Genomic DNA, 17,943 nt, shown 5'->3' with positions numbered 1-17,943 from the left:
CTTCGCCTTATTGGTTTTTCGATTTCTCAATTTTTGGATATTTCTTTCAGTTTTGCTATTTTTCAATACTTCGATTCTTTGATTTTTCGACTTCTAGATTTTTCGATTTTTTATTTTTGGATTTTCAGTTTTTCGTTTTCTATACTTTCGATTTTTCAATTTTATATAATATATGTAACTTTTCCATATTTTAATTTTTAAATTTCTAGATTTTTGGGTTTCTCGAGTTTCCAATTCTATATTTTATTTTCTCAAATTTCCGAATTTTTAAATTTTTTGAGATCCCAATTTATTGAGATTCGAATGTTTCGATGTTTTGATTGTTGAATCTCTCGCTTTATCAATTTTTCCATATTTAAGTTTTCGATTTTGGCCTATTTCAGTTTCTCAATTTTTCGATTTTTCGACTTCTTTTTTGGTCTTTTGATTTTTCGATTTGTTGGTTTTTCGATTTTTGCTTTTCGGTTTCTCGATTTTTCGATGTTTCGATTTTTGATTTATCCGATTTTTCAATTTTCCAATTTTTTAAATTTTCGACTTCTCAATTCGTTGATTTTTCAGTTTTTCGATTTTTAAATTTTAGATTTACGAATTTTTATTTTTTTGATTTTTTGATGTTTGGATTTCTCCATTTTTAAGTTTTAGGATATTTTAACTTTTCAATGTTTTAAATTTTAGATTTTTCGATTTTTCAGTTCTTCAATATTTTTTTATTTTTCAAATTTTGACGCTTCTGAATTTTTAGTTTTCGGATTTCTCAATTAATCTATTTTTTTATATTCCCATTTCTTCACTTCCCAAAGTTTCGATTTTTCAGTTCTTCAGTTCTTCAATTTTTCGATTATTCAGGTTTTTGATTTTTCAATTTTTCGATTTTTTAAGTTTGCCATTCTTCGACTCTGCTTTTTTGACTTTTCTGTTTCTCAATTTTTTAATTTCCTATTTTGTGCTTTTAAAGTGGAAGTGAAAGGGACGCATATTTGTTAGCCATGCAGTTCGTGGATAATATACCGCGATAATATTAAATTTTTGTTACCTTAACCTTTATTTGTTTTTGTGCAAACATACGTGCTACCACACACATGAAACAGGTATGCACTACATATAAATATATTACATATATGTAAAGTCCTCAACACGTTACGTTTGGTTACTTTGTGACTGCTCCCCGTACAACGTACTGACTAATACGTCCGTTTACTACCTTATCGACATCATGTACTTACAGACTATTTTTACTCCCTTTCGTAAGGTACCGCCACTTCTAGTGAAGCGAGTGAGATGTAAAATATATGTTCATTCTTTTCTACATGGGAAAGTGATTGTCCGTATAGGTTGTCCAACTATAATATACTTAAACAATGATAATAGCGTCATGCAGATCTATAACTCCCGACATGTTAGATAGAGTTCGTAGAAATTTTGAACGTAGGATAGGACTTTGTGGAGATAGTAGAGGCAGGCATTTTGAACATTTATTATAAATTCGTTTTCGTTATAATCTGATTCATTAATAAATTGAGTATAAATTTTTTGTCATTATGTGGATTTGACATATTTGCCATTTTTTTCTGTGAGTGCTATGATTGCTTATTAAGAAATATTGGGCGTGTTTTAAAATCTATCTAAACTTATTTCCTAGAACTCATTTGTTGGAGTAACGTAAAATAGGACCAAGAAGTTCGAAGAATCTGGAAAAATACAAAATTAGTCGTTTCAGGAGTAGGCAACCAGTAATACTCCAATAAATTTTACGACAATTTTGTAAAAGTTATACCAACAATTTTTAATTACCTTCATAAAAACTTGTAGCGACAAGTCGAACAAATTCAAGGGAGATATTTTTAGCGGCCTTTGACATCTTATTATAAAAATTATCATACTTTTCTTTGCTTCCAGAGGCGCATTTATCCATTCAGACTCAAACAAAGCATATGGAATTTTCATGCTCTAAAATACATGAATGTCAATGTAAATCCGTGCTAGTAAAGTGTGATAAATATTAAACTTTTTCCATGACTTCATTAGCAAACCAACAGTACATGAAAATTTCGACAACGATGGCCAACTCAAATGACACAAGCGACATAAACTCTCCACTCATCGGAACAACCTATACCTTAAAATAGTTCCATTACTTAGAACAAATAGTATCACTTACCACAGTCATTTGAAACATCGTTATTCCAATAGAAGTCGCACTTATAAAAAATTGAAAAAACACAATCCAGTTAAAAAATTTAGTAGCGTTATCTGCAAACCTACAACAACTAAAATACACAAAAACCAAAATTTCTGTACCCACTCTAGCATTTGTTTGTGGTGTTCGATGCACTTGAAAAATTCCGCTTCGAAATTTTTACTTCGCAGATGCTTCAAATTGTCGCACAGAAGATCCAACTGTGCCCCTATATACATAGTAAGTGCGGCAATTAAAGTATCCACACCCAGTGTCGAAATGGCCACAAAAATAACCCCAATCGCTTGATACAAATACGTAATTTCATAATTCGGTGAAACTTTGGTATCAAATGGGTACCAAGCGGAAAATGGCAGCTGCCAATTTTTGACCGACTTATCCAAAACGGGCACTGCTATCCAGAAAAAGACAGCCCCTAAACTCATACCCCAATACACGACGTAATTAAGCCTCCATAATTTGAGATTCGGTTCAATGAGTTCTTGCTGTTGTTGGTTTTTCGGTTGAAATATGTCACTGTTCAGAGTTAGCATGAGTTGTTTTAGAATTGCCATGTTTCGAAAAAGGTAGTAGGCTTTCAGCATCCCTAGTAGTTCTGATAAGTTGAGAAAGATTATTGACGTTACTGCTTTAAGGTCGTCTAGAAGAAAAATTATGTTGATTGCTTGAAAGATGTTATGGGCTGAGATGATGCAGATGAACGATATGGCGGCCCAGAGGGTGTACAAGTTTAGTTTGTAGGTTTTATGGGGCCAAAGCCCGACAGCTTTTAGTTTTAAGATGTTGATTTTTATTGGAGTTTTCCAGTCGAACTTCTCCATTTATTTTAATTTAAATTGTATGGTGAGAGTGTGTTTATTACGCGGACTAATATTTGTTCTGAGTTCGTGTACTAGAATTGCGGCTTTTATACTCGACAGTGATTTATAATTTAAGAAATATAAAATTACTTAAGTGTAGTGTGGATGAACTTGATTGTCACGTATTTGCACGCTGATCGTGTTGGTGGATAGATTTTATCAATATTGCAAAGTGTAATTAATGTTTAGTAGGTTTATGTACATTATTTTAGTAAATTACTTATATCTAAACAACTTAAATGGTGTCGTGTTTTCTTTATAAATAGGTTTCATTAAAGCGAGAATTACTGTAATGACAGATTTGGTGGAGGCGCCGGGTTGGGAGACTTGAATCATCGATTTTTGCAGTCAGTTATAAGTATGACGTTAATAAGAATGTTAATAATGAAGTAGCAATAAATTTTACAAAAAAGGTTTATTCAATCAATGAATCAATCAATTAATTAAGTTTTACTTGTACCCATTGGGCTTTAAATGGGAATACTGCACTTATTTTCTTTTTAAGGCGTAAGATTCTTCAGTGCATCAGTATTTTTTCGTTTATCCTTTCTAACACTTTGAACTACCATGCTTTTTCACTGTTGAATAATCTATTATTGATTGTTCTCTCGGTGTTCAACTCAGAAAGTACATTTCTTAAAATAAAAGTGAATTAATGGAGTTTAAACAAGTAACGTCTACATCTGTACAAACCATTATTTTCTAACAAAAATTTATCATGGGTAGATTTTAAATGGGAAGTTGTGTTTTTTTAACAACCTGACTTAATCAGGAATCGAATAAACTGACGAATTTTGACAACTCGAAAATAAAACAAGACGAAACCTCGGTATGAAATATACAAAAATTATCTTCTATTTATGTTAAGTATATTTATTTCAATTTTGGGACTTTTAAATACTTCGATTTTTGAAATTTTCAATTTTTTGAATTTTTAAATTTTAGATTTTTTCACTTTTTTTGTTGTTTAGATTTCTCAATCTTTCGATTTTTTGCCTTCGCGTTTTAAGATTTTTTGATTTTTCAATTTTCGATTTAACGGTGTTCTTTCGATTTGCCTCTCGTTTTTATATCATCACATTTTATACTAATATACGAGCACTGGGTTGTGGAGGACGCCGGGGCTCGAAATTTTAGAATACAGTAATGTTGCGCCCGCCTATATTAATAATGATAAAATAAAAATTGTCTAGTACTTGCCAAGATAAGATTGATTTTGGTAAATAACATACTCTTTGAGAAAATAAAGGGTGAATGGGCGGGGCTAGTATCTGCTAAGATAAGACTGATTTTGCGAAATCGAGAAATCGAAATCGAAACATCAAAAGATCGATAAGTCGAGAAGTTGAAAAATCGAAAAATTGGAAAGTTCAAAATCGAAAAAACTTAAAAACTCGAAAAATTGAAAAATCCAAAAATCAAAAAATATCGAATAGATGAAAATGTTGAAAAATGTAAGATTTAGAAACTCGCAAAATTTTAAAAATCGAGTAAGTAAAAAATCAATCAACACCAAAGTCCAAAAATCTAAAAATTTAAATATCGAAATTTTGAAAAATCGGAAAATTTATAGACGCCAAAATTTGAAAAATTGAAAAATCGAAAAATTTAAATAGGAACATAAATCCAAAAGTTGAAAGGTCGAAATTGGAAACTCGATTATTCGAGAAGACGAATAATCTAATCGAAAAACTGAGATATCGAAATATTTAGCTAAAGATCGAAAAATGGGGAAATTCAAAATCGAAAAATTTAAACATAAAATACCCGATAAATCGAAAAATTAAAAAATCGAAATAACGAAAAACTGAAAAATTAAATCCGAAAGCAAAAAATCATAAGACTGAGATATCGAAACAACAAGAAAGTGAAAAATATGAAATTCAAGAATTTCGAAAAATTGAAAATTTATAAAATCGATAAATCAAAACATCGACGAATCAAAAAATCAAAAAATGGAAGATTTGAAAAGTTGCAAAATTTTGAAAAATTGAAAAATAAAAAATAAAAAAACAAAGCCGAAAGATCTAAAAATTTAAAAATCGAAATACATAGTCAAAAATTTCAAAACGTAAACAATGAAAATGCGAGAAATCGAAAAATTGAGAGATCGAAAAATCGAAAAAACGAAATTCGAAAAGTCAAAAAAATCCATTAATCGGGAAATTGAGAATTCGAAAAAGCCGAAAATTTAGAAACGCCAAAAACTGAAAAATTGAAGAATCAAAAAATTTAAACGTATAAATCCCAAAACTGAATCAACGTTTCCGTTTAATTCCGAAAAATTGGAAAATCGGAAAATCTAAAGAGGAGAAGGCAAAAAATCGAAAAACCGAGAACTCGAAACAACAAAAAAGTGAAAAATCTAAAATTTAAAAATCCGAAAAATGAAAAAACTGAAAAATCAAAAAATGGAAGATTTAAAAAGTCGCAAAATTTTGAAAAATTGAATAAGTAAAAAATCACAAAAAAATAGAAAGTCGAAAAAGCTAAAAACTTAAAAATCGAAATATATATTGAAAAATCTCAAAACGTAAACATTGAAAAATTGAGAAATCGAGAAATTGAGACTTCGAGAAATTGGAAGGACGAAAAATCGAAAAGTCAAAAAATTAAAAAATCCATTCATCGAGAAGTTAAAAAAATCCAAAAATTTAGAAACGCCAAAAATTGAAAAATCGAAAAATTAAACACATAAATCCCAAAACGGAATGAACGTTTCAGTTTAATTCCGAAAAACTGAAAAATCGAAGAATCTAAAACGGAGAAGACAAAAAGTCGAAAGATTGAGAAATCGAAATAACAAAAACGTGAAAAATTTGAAATTTAAAAATTCGAAAAATTTAAAATTTACGAAATCGAGAAATCAAAACATTATCAACGAATCGAAAAATAAAAACAATTGAAAAACTGAAAAATGGAAAATTTAAAAATTCACAAGATTTTGAAAAATTGAATAAGTAAAAAATCACAAAAACAGAAAGTCGAAAAATCTGAAACTTTAAAAATCGAAATACATATTGAAACATCCTAAAATTGAAAAATCGCGAAATGTAAAATTTGAAAATTTGAGAAATCGAGAAATCGGAATGTCAAAAAATTAAAAAATCCATTAATCGAGAAATTAAGGAATGGAAAAATCCAAAAATTTAGAAACGTCAAAAATTGAAAAATTGAAAAAACGAAAAATTTAAACACATAAATGTCAAAACTTAAAAATCGCGAAATCGAGACATCAAAAGATAAGTCGAGAAGTCGAAAAATTGAAAAATCGAGATATCGTAATAGCTGAAGATCGGAAAATGCGAAAATTCAAAATTGAAAAATTTAAACTTAAAAACCCGATAAATTGAAAAATTGAAAAATCGAAATAGCGAAAAATTGAAAAAGTAATTTGGAAAAATTGAAAAATCGAAAAATCGGAAAATGAGAAGGTAAAAATCAAAAGACTGAGAAATCGAAACAACAAAAAAATGAAAAATATGAAATTAAGAAATTTCGAAAAATTGAAAATTTATAAAATCGAGAAATCAAAACATCAACGAATCAAAAAATCAAAAAATTGAAAGATCGAAAAATGGAAAATTTGAAAAGTTGCAAAATTTTGAAAAATTGAAAACTAAAAAATAAAAAAAACAGAAAGTCGAAAAATCTAAAAATTTAAAAATCGAAATACGTGTTCAAAAATTTCAAAACGTAAGCAATGAACATTCGAGAAATCGAAAAATCGAGAAATCGAGAAATCGATAAGACGATAAATCGAAAAGTCAAAAAATTTAAAAATCCATTAATCGGGAAATTGAGAAATCGAAAAATCCAAAAATTTAGAAACGCCAAAAACTGAAAAATTGAAGAATTGAAAAATTTAAATGATAAATCCCAAAACTGAACCAACGTTTCCGTTTAATTCCGAAAAATTGGAAAACCGAAAAATCTAAAAAGGAGAAGACAAAAAATCGAAAGACTGAGAATTTGAAACAACAAAAAAGTGAAAAACCCAAAATTTAAAAATTCGAATAATAAAGAAACTGAAAAATCAAAAATCAAAGATTTAAAAAGTCGCAAAAGTTTGAAAAATTGAATAATTAAAAAATCACAAAAAATAGAATGTCGAAAAAGCTAAAAACTAAAGAATCGAAATACATATTGAAAAATCCCAAAACGTAAACATTGAAAGTTTGAGAAATCGAAAAATTGAGACATCGAGAAATTGGAAAGAGGAAAAATCGAAAAATTAAAAAATCCATTAAGAGAGAAATTCACAAATCGAAAAATCTAAAACTTTAGAATCGCCAAAAATTGAAAAATCGAAAAATTTAAACACATAAATCCCAAAACTGAATCAACGTTTCAGTTCAATTCCGAAAAATTGAAAAATCGAAAGATCTAAAAATCAAAAGATTGAGAAATCGAAACAACAAAAAAGTGAAAAATCTAAAATTTAAAAATTCGAAAAATTGAAAATTACAAAATCGAGAAATCAAAATATCAACGAATCGAAAAATAAAAACAATTGAGAAATCGAAAAATGGAAAATTTAAAAAGTCGCATGATTTTGGAAAATTGAATAAGTAAAAATTAAAAAAAACAGGAAGTTAAAAAGCCTAAAAATTTAAAAATCGAAATACATATTGAAAAATCCCAAAACTGAAAAATCCCAAAACGTAAACACTGATGATTTGAAAAATCGAGAAATCGGAAAGATGAAAAATTGAAAAGTCAAAAAATGAAAAAAATCCATAAATCGAGAAATTGAGAAATCGAAAAATCTAAAAATTTAGAAGCGTCAAAAATTGAAAAATTGAAAAATAGAAAAAATTAAACACATGAATCCTAAAACTAAAATGTTGAAAAATTGTAAAATCGAAAAGTCGAAAAGATGAATTATTGAAAAACTGAGAAATCGTGAAATCGAGATCGGAAAATTTAAAAATCGCGAAATCGAAACATTAAAAGATCGATAAGTCGAAAAATCGAAAAAAATGAGATACCGAAATAGCTAAAGATCGAAAAATGGGAAAATTCAAAATTAAAATATTTAAACTTAAAAATCTCGATAAATTAAAAAATTGAAAAAACAAAATATCTTAAAACTGAAAAAATTAGTTCCCAAAAATTGAAAAATCCAAAAATCGAAAAATGAGAAGGCAAAAAGTCGAAAGACTGAGAAATCCAAACAATAAAAAAGTGAAAAATCTAAAATTTAAAAATTCGAAAAACTGAAAATTTACAAAATCGACAAATCAAAACATCAGCGAATCGAAAAATAAAAAAAATGAAAAATCGAAAAATGGAAGATTTAAAAATTCGCAAAATTTTGAAAAATCACAAAACAAAGTCGATAAATCCAAAATTTAAAAATCGAAATACATATTCAAAAATTTCAGAACGTAAACATTGAAAATTGGAGAAGTTGAAAAATTGAGAAATCGAAAAATTGACAAATCGAGAAATCGGAAAGACGAAAAATCGAAAGGTCAAAAAATTAAAAAACCCATTAATCCAGAAATTGATTAACCGAAAAACGCAAAAATTTAGAAACGCCAAAAGCTGAAAAATTGAAGAATCGAAAAATCTAGAAAGGAGAAAGCTAATATTGAAAGATTGAGAAATCGAAACAACAGAAGAGTGAAAAATCTAAAATTTAAAAATACGAAGAATTGAAAATTTACAAAATCGACAAATCAAAACATTAACGAATCAAAAAATGAAAATAATTGAAAAATCGAAAAGCCTAAAAATTTAAAAATCACATATTGAAAAATCCCAATACGTAAACATTGATAATTTAAGGAATCGAGAAATCGGAAAGATGAAAAATTGAAAAGTCAAAAAATGAAAAAATCCATTAATCGAGAAATTGAGAAATCGAAAAATCCAAAAATTTAGAAACGCCAAAAATTGAAAAATTGAAAAATCGGAAAAATTAAACACGTATCCCAAAACTGAAATGTTGAAAAATTGTAAAATCGAAAAGTCGAAAAGATGAATTATCGAAAAACTGAAAAATCGGGAAATTGAGATCGGAAAATTGAAAAATCGCGAAATGGAAATGGCTAAAAATCGAAAAATGGGAAAATTCAAAAATTGAAAAATTATAACTTAAAAAACCGATAAACCGAAAAAATGAAGAATCGAAACATCGAAAAACTGAGAAATTAATTCCGAAAATTTGAAAAATCGGAAAATCTGGAAACCAGAAAGCGCAAAATCGAAAGAAAACCGTTACATCGAAAACTGAAAAATTAATTCCGAACAATTGAAAAATCGAAAGATTGAGAAATCGAAACAACAAGAAAGTGAAAAATCTCAAATTTAAAAATTCGAAAAAAAATGAAAATTTCAAAAATCGAAGTAAGAAAAGTCCCAAAATTGAAATAGAAATAGAATACAAGTAGAAGATAAGGGGTTAAAGGTTGAATAAACCAATAAAAAAAAAAATCTGGCCCAAAAAATCTTCATTGCTAAAATTACTAGAACCTTGGCTCGGAAACAAAAAACAAAATAATAAACAAACAGAGATAATTTCTGAAGTAACAAAGTACGACCTACACGTAAAGGCAGCGGGAACGAAAAAATAAACAGAACATAATTTTTATATACTTATTTCATTCCGAGGTTTAGTCTACACAGTTTCTACCTGAAGAAGGGATTGTGTAATCAATTTCTGTAATAATTTAATTAGGATAAAAGTGTGTACAATTTACAACTAACAGGAGACTTAATCCTCTTAATATATTCCAGAAAGAGGAAAATGTTTGAGGTTTACGATTTATTGTTTTCCATATTACATCAAAATTAACATAACAGTTTTCGTAGCCTTGGACCACCTAAGAGGACAGATAAATGTGTTTTTCTTCTTACGTATTTACTTGTTGAAGAAGTGCGAAATATGACCATGAAGTTTTCAAAATCTAAAAAATCATTTACTCATGGTAAATTCTTCACTCTTTTGAGAGTTCTTACCGACATAAAAGATTCCAAAGATAAGTAAAAAACATTTAGTGCTGACATTTTAAGAGGTGTCTGTAACCTGAACATGAAAAACCAGATATTTTTTTGGATCTTTATAGAGAAATCGAGCCATTTAGATTCGTACATTGCAAAGGATACATTGTTACTCTAAAACAAAAAACTGAGTTATTTAGACAGAACTTACCTCGCCCCTGAAGCACAGGCACAATTTTGATTTTTTCAGGAAAGCGCATGTGTGACGTTAGATTACTAGATATAATAATTTCCTTGTGATATTGTTTTTATTGTTTTATTTACTAAAATTGATGGTGCTGATTTTTACTTACCTTCACTTGCACTTCGTTGCCAAACCAACAATACATAAAAATTTGCGTCACTATTGCTACTCCGTAAGCTGCAATAAACAAAAATTCCGTTGAGAAGGGTACAACCTAAAAAAGTTTATTACTATTGGTAAGTCAGATTCGTTACCACTACAATTTACAATAGTTATCTGGAATAGAGTTACTCCTACTATGACAACACTAATAAAAAATTGTATCAGAATGATCGACTCAAAAAACTGGTTGGCCTTTTCAGCAAACCTAAGACAATGTATTGAGTTACCTTGTTATATTTATCAAAATTTTACCTTAAAATCAGCCAATGGTGTTTGATACACTTAACCAAATTAGCTTTCACGTTGTCACCAAAGTGAAGTTTCCTCAAGTTATCACACAAAATATCAAACTGACAAGAAATGTACATATTGAAGGCAGCTATCAAAGTATCAATGTTGATATGAGTAAAACAAACATAAGTGTAGGTCAGCACTTGATGGATGTAAGTTATTTCATAAAAAGGCGAAATGTTCGTGTCGTATGGATACCAAGCCAAAAATGGTAACCTATTTTTTTCTTTATCAAGTAAGGGAAAAGCTGCCCAAAATAAGTTACCACCGACAGACATGATCATAAACACTTTGTAGGTGGTCTTCCAAAGGTCCAAATTTGGTTGAACCATGACAACCTGATTTATATCTCGTGGTTGAAACAAGTCATCGTTTAACATTGTCATCACTGTTTTCACCATGGACATGTTTTTGGCAATGTAGTAAATTTTAAAAGTACACAAAATCTCTGTTAATAGCAAGTAGATAATTCCCGTGAGAGCCACTAAGTCGTCAAGAACGAAGAACAGATTTGTTGCTTGCGTAAACAATGGTACTGGAAAAAATATTGTAACGAGAATTATGGTACGTACTGCGTAAAAATCTAGTTTAAAGGCTTCATCATCTTTAGGCCAAAATCCAAAGGTTTTCAGAAGGAGGATGTTGGGTTGGATTGTTATTTCCCAGCAGAATTTCTTGCGAACGTTCATGACTTAACTGTTGGAAGAAAAATTAATTTCAGGTAATTTTCTCCACACATTTTGCTAAAATGAACTAAACTTTACTTTTTTGTTGTGGTGGATAGAAACGTACTGACACTTTCACACCCTAAAACTGAAAAAATATCATTCCACAGGAAACCTAACGAAAAACTTACGAGTGTCAAATTTAAAAATACCAACAAAGCGAGTAAAATACGTACCTCAAGCTCATTCACGGATCAAATAGAAAATTACGCTAACACTTCTTGTTGCGACACAGAATTAAAACATTTTTAGAAGATCTTCAATAGTTGTAACTTTTAAGACATTTTAAAGAATTAACTACGATGTGAATCTTGTTGCCTCTGCGCAAGAAATGCCAGTGGTCTCTTACAAAGTCAGTATTATAATGAAGTTGGTTTAAATTAATAATGAACATTTTTAAAATTTCCCTGTTAAAGAGCTACGTATATCTTTATTAATTTTCTATGTGACGGTAATTATTACTTTTTTGCTTGACATTTGCAAAAAGATCTCGTGAGAGTTTCACTGAACTGCAACTCCAAGGTGCATTAATATTTAAGGCGTTAATTGCACGTTTTCGACTGAATCGATTAAATTTTCTAGAATGAAATGTATTTACGCGAAATATTTATGGACGATACAAAATTTTATTGGGGCAAATAGTAACAAAAATGGTCGACACGACAACGAAAAAACAACAACGAAGAATTTCAAACCTCAGTTTGTCAACAAAACGTTTATAAAACAGAAAGTTGTCTTTGTAAATTAAATTAAAATCGAATAATTAAAAAATCCCGTAGCTTATTTGACTCGATTTTTTTTCACTTTTTCATTTTTTTGTTCCTTCTTTTTTTCGAGTTTTGAAGTTTAAATTTAATTTTTCAATTTTTCAACTTTTCAGTTCAATTTGTAGATTTTGCAAATTTTCGATTTGAGTTTCTCGAGTTTTCAGTTTTTAATTTTTCCATTTGCAAAGTTTTGTTTCAGTTTTTTATTTTCGTTATTTTTACAATTTTTCAATTTTTCAATGTTCCGATTTTATAATTTTTGTTTTTACAGTTTCACTTTTTTCAGTTTTTCAATTTGCAATTTTTTAATTTTTTGTTTTTTTTTCTCTTCTAGTTTCCATTTTTAAATTTTCCAGTTTTCCGACTTTCCAACTTTTGGACGTTTCAATTTTTTTATTGTGCAGTTTTCGATTTGAAATTTCACGAGTTTTCAATTTTTAATTTTTCAAATTCTAGATTTTTTCAGTTTTCGTTTCTTCAGTTTTTCGAGAAAAACGAGGAAATATTCTATCTGACTTACATTAGGAGTACAGTCCAAAATTATTGAATTATGGATTGACTTTATATTTTTTATTATAATATCTCTTGTTCTTTGCGGCAAAAAATTGTTGAAAAAGACATATTCCATATGGTAATTTTTTGTAGAGACATGAGGATTTTGCAACTAAACTCCGCCCCCTTCAGCTCACGATGAATAAAATATTCATCACAATTGAGAATGGGTGGGTGGGCGGGGCTTATATTTGGTCCATTGTTTCTTAATAAACGAAGTTTTCTTTTCCCAACAAGAAACTGACAATATGTTTAACTATCCTGATTTCAAAGAAAACTCTATATATTAAAAAAAAACAAACAAACAAAAATTAAGCCTCACCCACCCGACCGATCTCAATTGTGATAGTTTTTCATTTCTAATCAGACCGAAGGGCGGAGTTTAATTGTAACATCAATATTTCTCTAAGAAATTCTATCCTTTTAAAAACATATTTCATATGGTAATTTCTTGTAGAGAAATGAGGGTTTTGCAGCTAAACTCCACCCTTTAACTCACGATGAATAAAATATTCATCACAATTGAGAAGGAATGGGTGGGCGGGGCTTAAATTTTGTTTTTCTTAATATACGAAGTCTTCTTTTCCCAACAAGAAACTGAAAACATGTGTATCTATCCTGTTGTTGAAAGAAAATTCTCGTATTAAAGAAAAAACAAAGATTAAGCCCCACCCACCCGCCCCGATCTCAATTGTGATGAATTTTTCATTCGTTGTTAGTTCGAGGGGCGGAGCGTAATTACAAAACAGACGACTAAAATTATTAATTAAACCACAATCGAACAAAATGTTATGAACATTATAATTCTTACTTTATGATTATTATATATATGTATATAAAGACGTGCGTTTTCTCATATTCTCGAGCAAATGGGGTAACTGATTCGTTTTTAATTTGACCAATAAAAAATTTGTGATGACGCCATCAACATGGATAATATTAGTCACAGCACAAGAAAAAAGTTGTCACAGCGCATTATCAGGACAAACCCAACCTTAATGATTGCTGAAAAAGGATGGTTATAGATAGAGTAAGAGATGGGCTATACATTTTCAAAAAGTAAGTTGGTATTCCATCCGGTCCCGGATTGAAATTATTTTTTAAAGATACATGTTTTTGGAAAGCAGCATCAAACTTTTTTTCAAGATTGTTCATCAGCTGGAGAATTTCAGAATCATTCGTGATCGAATTCCGGGTATTGTCATTTGGTGTCTGGAAACGTTGTACATAAACCAAAAAAGTCGGCAAACAAGTTACAGATTTGCTGGGGATCATTAGAGCTTACATTATTGTAGGTTACAAAATTAGGAACAGAAACTGATTTATTAACTGATTTAACAAATTTCGAAAAAATTATTAGTGCTGATGATATTATTTTTTTTCTTCACGAGCATTTTTGTAGCTCTAGAAAATCAGGTTGGAAAATTGTTATTTTTTATCATATTTAGATTTACTAATAATAAAAACAGAACAGGTGTTGCTTATCGCATCATAAAAATGATTAAAATTTGTTTCAAGATCCGTTGTACTCAGAAGGCGTTCCAGTCTACGGAACAAAAATAATCATTAATAGAATCGTAAGGTGCATTTTTAAAGTTAAATTTATACAATGGTGGAGATTCGATTCCGCAAAGATCTGAATAGTCTCGTGGTAAAAATCGATTACTTTAGTTCTGAGACCCCTTAATTTTGGTAAAAAATTTGTCGAGTTACTTGTATTTTCGGATGTTTTTTGATATGTCTACAATTTCGGTAGACATTTGCGATAAGTAATTTTTAACAACTTCTAAATCGTTCTGAGATTGCTCTTGCGATGTCGTTTTATCTCATTCCTTGATGTTGAAAAAAATAACATTATTTTCTCTACGTTGTGTATCCAAAATCTTCGTGACGATCGAATTATAAACGAGACCTTCGCTATTATTATCATTAGTAAAAATGTTTTCCACCTTATCAGAAATGACTCGTCGACCTTATAATGATTTTATACGTAAATACTACATTATTTTTGTCAAATAAGTAAAATAAGCTAATTAACAGGCGATTTTTTTCTGATTTAGCGAATTTAATATTTCCAAAGGATAACAAAAAAATATTTTTTGTACAAGCAATGAAATAATAGGTTATGAAGTCGAAACATTTCTGAGGATGCTTATGAATTATATGATATAGTGTCTTATATACGAGTATATACATCAACAATCAGACAAATGAGTTTTTCTTTTTAGGAATTTACTTGTTGAAGTAGTGCGAAATATGACCATGAAGTTTTTAAAATCTAAAAAATGATTTGCTCCTGGTGAATTCTTCACACTTTTGAGAGTTCTTACCGCCATAAAAGATTCCAAAGATAAGTAAAACACATTTAGTGCTGACATTTTAACAGGGGTCTGTGACCTGAACATGAAAAACCAGACATACTTTTGGATTTCTTTCGAAAAATCGGGCCATTTAGATTCGTAGATTGCGAAGGAAACAATATTACTCTAAAACAAGAACTGGTTTAGATTTGTTTACACAGAACTTACCTTGCCCCAGAAGCACAGACACAACTGGTGTGTGATTTTTAATTACTTACCTTAACTTGCACTTCGTTGCCAAACCAACAATACATAAATATTTGCGTCACTACTGCCACGCCATAAGCTATAAGAAACAAAAATTCCGTTGAAAACGGTGCAACCTGAAAAAGTTTATTAGTGTTGGGAAGTCAGATTCGTTATCACTACAATTTACAATAGTTATCTGGAACAGAGTTATCCCCACTATGATGACACTAATAAAAAATTGTATCAGAATGATCCACTCAAAAAACTGGTTGGCCTTTTCAGCAAACCTGAAACAATATATTGAGTGACAGTGTTTTATTTGCCAAAATTTTACCTTAAAATCAGCCAATGGTGTTTGATACACTTGACCAAATTGGCTTTCACGTTGTCACTAAAGTGTAGTTTTCTCAAATTGTCACACAAAATATCAAACTGACTAGTAATGTACATATTTAAGGCAGCTATCAAAGTATCAATGTTGATATGCGTAAAACAAATATAAGTGTAGGTAAGCACTTGATGGGTGTAAGTTATTTCATAATAAGGTGAAATGTTCGTGTTGTATGGATACCAAGCCAAAAATGGTAATCTATTTGCTTCATTAGCTTTATCAAGCAGGGGAAAAGCTGCCCAAAATAAGTTACCACCAAGAGCCATGACCATAAACGTTTTATATATGGTCTTCCAGAAGTCCAAATTTGGTTGTACCAAGACAACTTGATTGACGTCTCGTGGTTGAAACAAGTCATGGTTTAACATTCTCATCAGTGTTTTGACTATGGACATGTTTTTCGTAATGTAGTATATTTTAAAAGCACACAAAATCTCTGTTAGTAGCAAGTAGATAGTTCCAGTGAGGGCGACTAAGTCATCAAGAACGAAGAACAAATTTGTTGCTTGGGAAAACAGTGATACTGGAAAGAAAATTGTAACGAGAATTATGGTGCGCACTGCGTAAAAATCTAGTTTGAAAGCTTCGTAATCTTTAGGCCAAAATCCAAAAGTTTTCAGAACGAGGATGTTAGGTTGGATTGTTAATTTCCAATTGAAGTTTTTGAGAACCACCATAACTGGAAGAAAAATTAATTTCTAGTAATTTTCTTCCCTGTATTTCGCTAAAATGAACCAAACTTAGACGATTGTGGTCAACTAGACAATTTGGGTCTCTAACGTCTGATATACTGTCTGAGTTCATGCTTATTTAATTAAAACCTTCCCGGTTTCATTAATTACATGATGAAGTACTTATTAAGTATCTTAGCTTGTTTAAATTTATAAGTGTTTCATTATTATTGCATTCACTGAAATTATGGTGATATTATTTTTATGTTCAACCCTCAATTATAACATTTATTAATTACAATTTAAGCAACTACTTCTCTATCGTCTGTAATTATTTTCATGGGTAAAGAATCAGGGGAGGATATTTGACTCGTGAATAAGTGATTGAATTAGTTTTTGTTGATTTAAACATGGCTTTTTCTTTCTTGTTGTTGTGGATAAAAACGCACTGAAAGTTTTTCATATCTAAAAAGTGTATTTATGGTGTATGTATTTAATTTAAAGTCATAAGTTGCTGTCAAAATGTGTGAAAGTTCAAGTAAAATATTTTTTTTAGAAAATACGGTTTAGTAAATTTTTGGGTAAAGTGTAATTGGAAAACAAGTTTGGAATAATCACCTGTTCAAGAATAATCGGTTTGCAAGGCAACATTGTTGCAAACATTGCTTAATATATCACATTTAAACCGTAGAACCAATTGACAAGAAATTAAGAAAGAAACGAAGGTCATCATTTTTGGTTAAAAATACGCAAAAACGAGATTTTTATCTGCATAAGAAAAATGGAAAATTGTGGAGGAGGTTTGTAAAGAAAAAATCTTGTTTCCTCCAAACTTTGCACGTTTTCGACTTAAGTCGATAAAAAAATTCTTACATCAAATAGAAATAAGAAGGTTGCCAGGACAACGAAAAAGAAAACGACCAAGAATTTCAAAAGTCTATCTGTTAATAAAAATTTCAGAAAATTGAGAACTCGTCTTTGTAAATCACTTCACTTAAGGACGGTTAATGGTAGGTGAATTAAATAGGAGTATGTATTTACTTCAAATTGAAAGTTATGTGCGATTGGCTCGTCAATCTTGGATTCTGAATGGTTGAATTTTATCATGTGACCGGTATAATTATTATTGTTTTAGATATGACATTTAAATATTTCAATTTTTTATTTTAATAATTAAGTAAATATTTCGTTTAAAATAAATCTTAATTTTAATTTAATTACTTAATTCCATTTAAATATGTTCTCACATAGTATCTAACCACACGCTGTTTTTTATTATTGATAATGACCAAACAATTAACAATAATAATAATTCATTTCAAACAATGAAGAGATCATAATTAATACAATTTTAGTATTATTTTATCATATATTTCAAGAAGCTCAGATTATCTAAAAAAAAAAGAAATGATTTATACCGGGCGATGCTTTCATCTTTTCTTACTCTTTAAGGGCGTTCCAACGCTAAAATCTACAAGAAATTCAGTTATTTTCATCTGCATAAGATATAATGGTAAAGTGTGCCACGTAGTATTCACGTAGCAAATTAATAGCGACTTTATTTTACATTACTTTTTAAATGT

The 17,943-nt window shown here is 29.4% G+C and overlaps 2 protein-coding genes across 2 annotated transcripts; both read right to left on the bottom strand.

Moving 5' to 3' along the window:
- Positions 1-1,631: 1,631 nt before the first annotated feature.
- Positions 1,632-11,394, bottom strand: LOC135139632 (odorant receptor Or1-like). Its single transcript, XM_064069932.1, has 5 exons — positions 10,667-11,394; positions 10,520-10,619; positions 10,362-10,466; positions 10,027-10,086; positions 1,632-1,691 (listed from the first exon to the last, which is right to left on the bottom strand). Exons 1-5 carry the CDS (start codon positions 11,392-11,394, stop codon positions 1,632-1,634), a joined length of 1,053 nt encoding a protein of 350 aa, XP_063926002.1.
- LOC135139570 (odorant receptor 94a-like) lies at positions 2,003-3,021 on the bottom strand. The gene is made up of 3 exons (XM_064069866.1): positions 2,306-3,021; positions 2,162-2,261; positions 2,003-2,113 (listed from the first exon to the last, which is right to left on the bottom strand). The coding sequence occupies exons 1-3, from the start codon at positions 3,019-3,021 to the stop codon at positions 2,003-2,005; spliced, it is 927 nt and encodes a 308-aa protein (XP_063925936.1).
- Positions 11,395-17,943: the final 6,549 nt, after the last annotated feature.

Source organism: Zophobas morio, unplaced genomic scaffold, assembly GCF_036711695.1.
Source record: "Zophobas morio isolate AGI-343-1 ecotype UQ-CSIRO unplaced genomic scaffold, CSIRO_AGI_Zmor_V1 ptg000031l, whole genome shotgun sequence".
Lineage (NCBI taxonomy): Eukaryota > Metazoa > Arthropoda > Insecta > Coleoptera > Tenebrionidae > Zophobas > Zophobas morio.
Note: the sequence above shows the minus strand (reverse complement) of the source record. Positions and strands in the feature narration are given on the sequence as shown.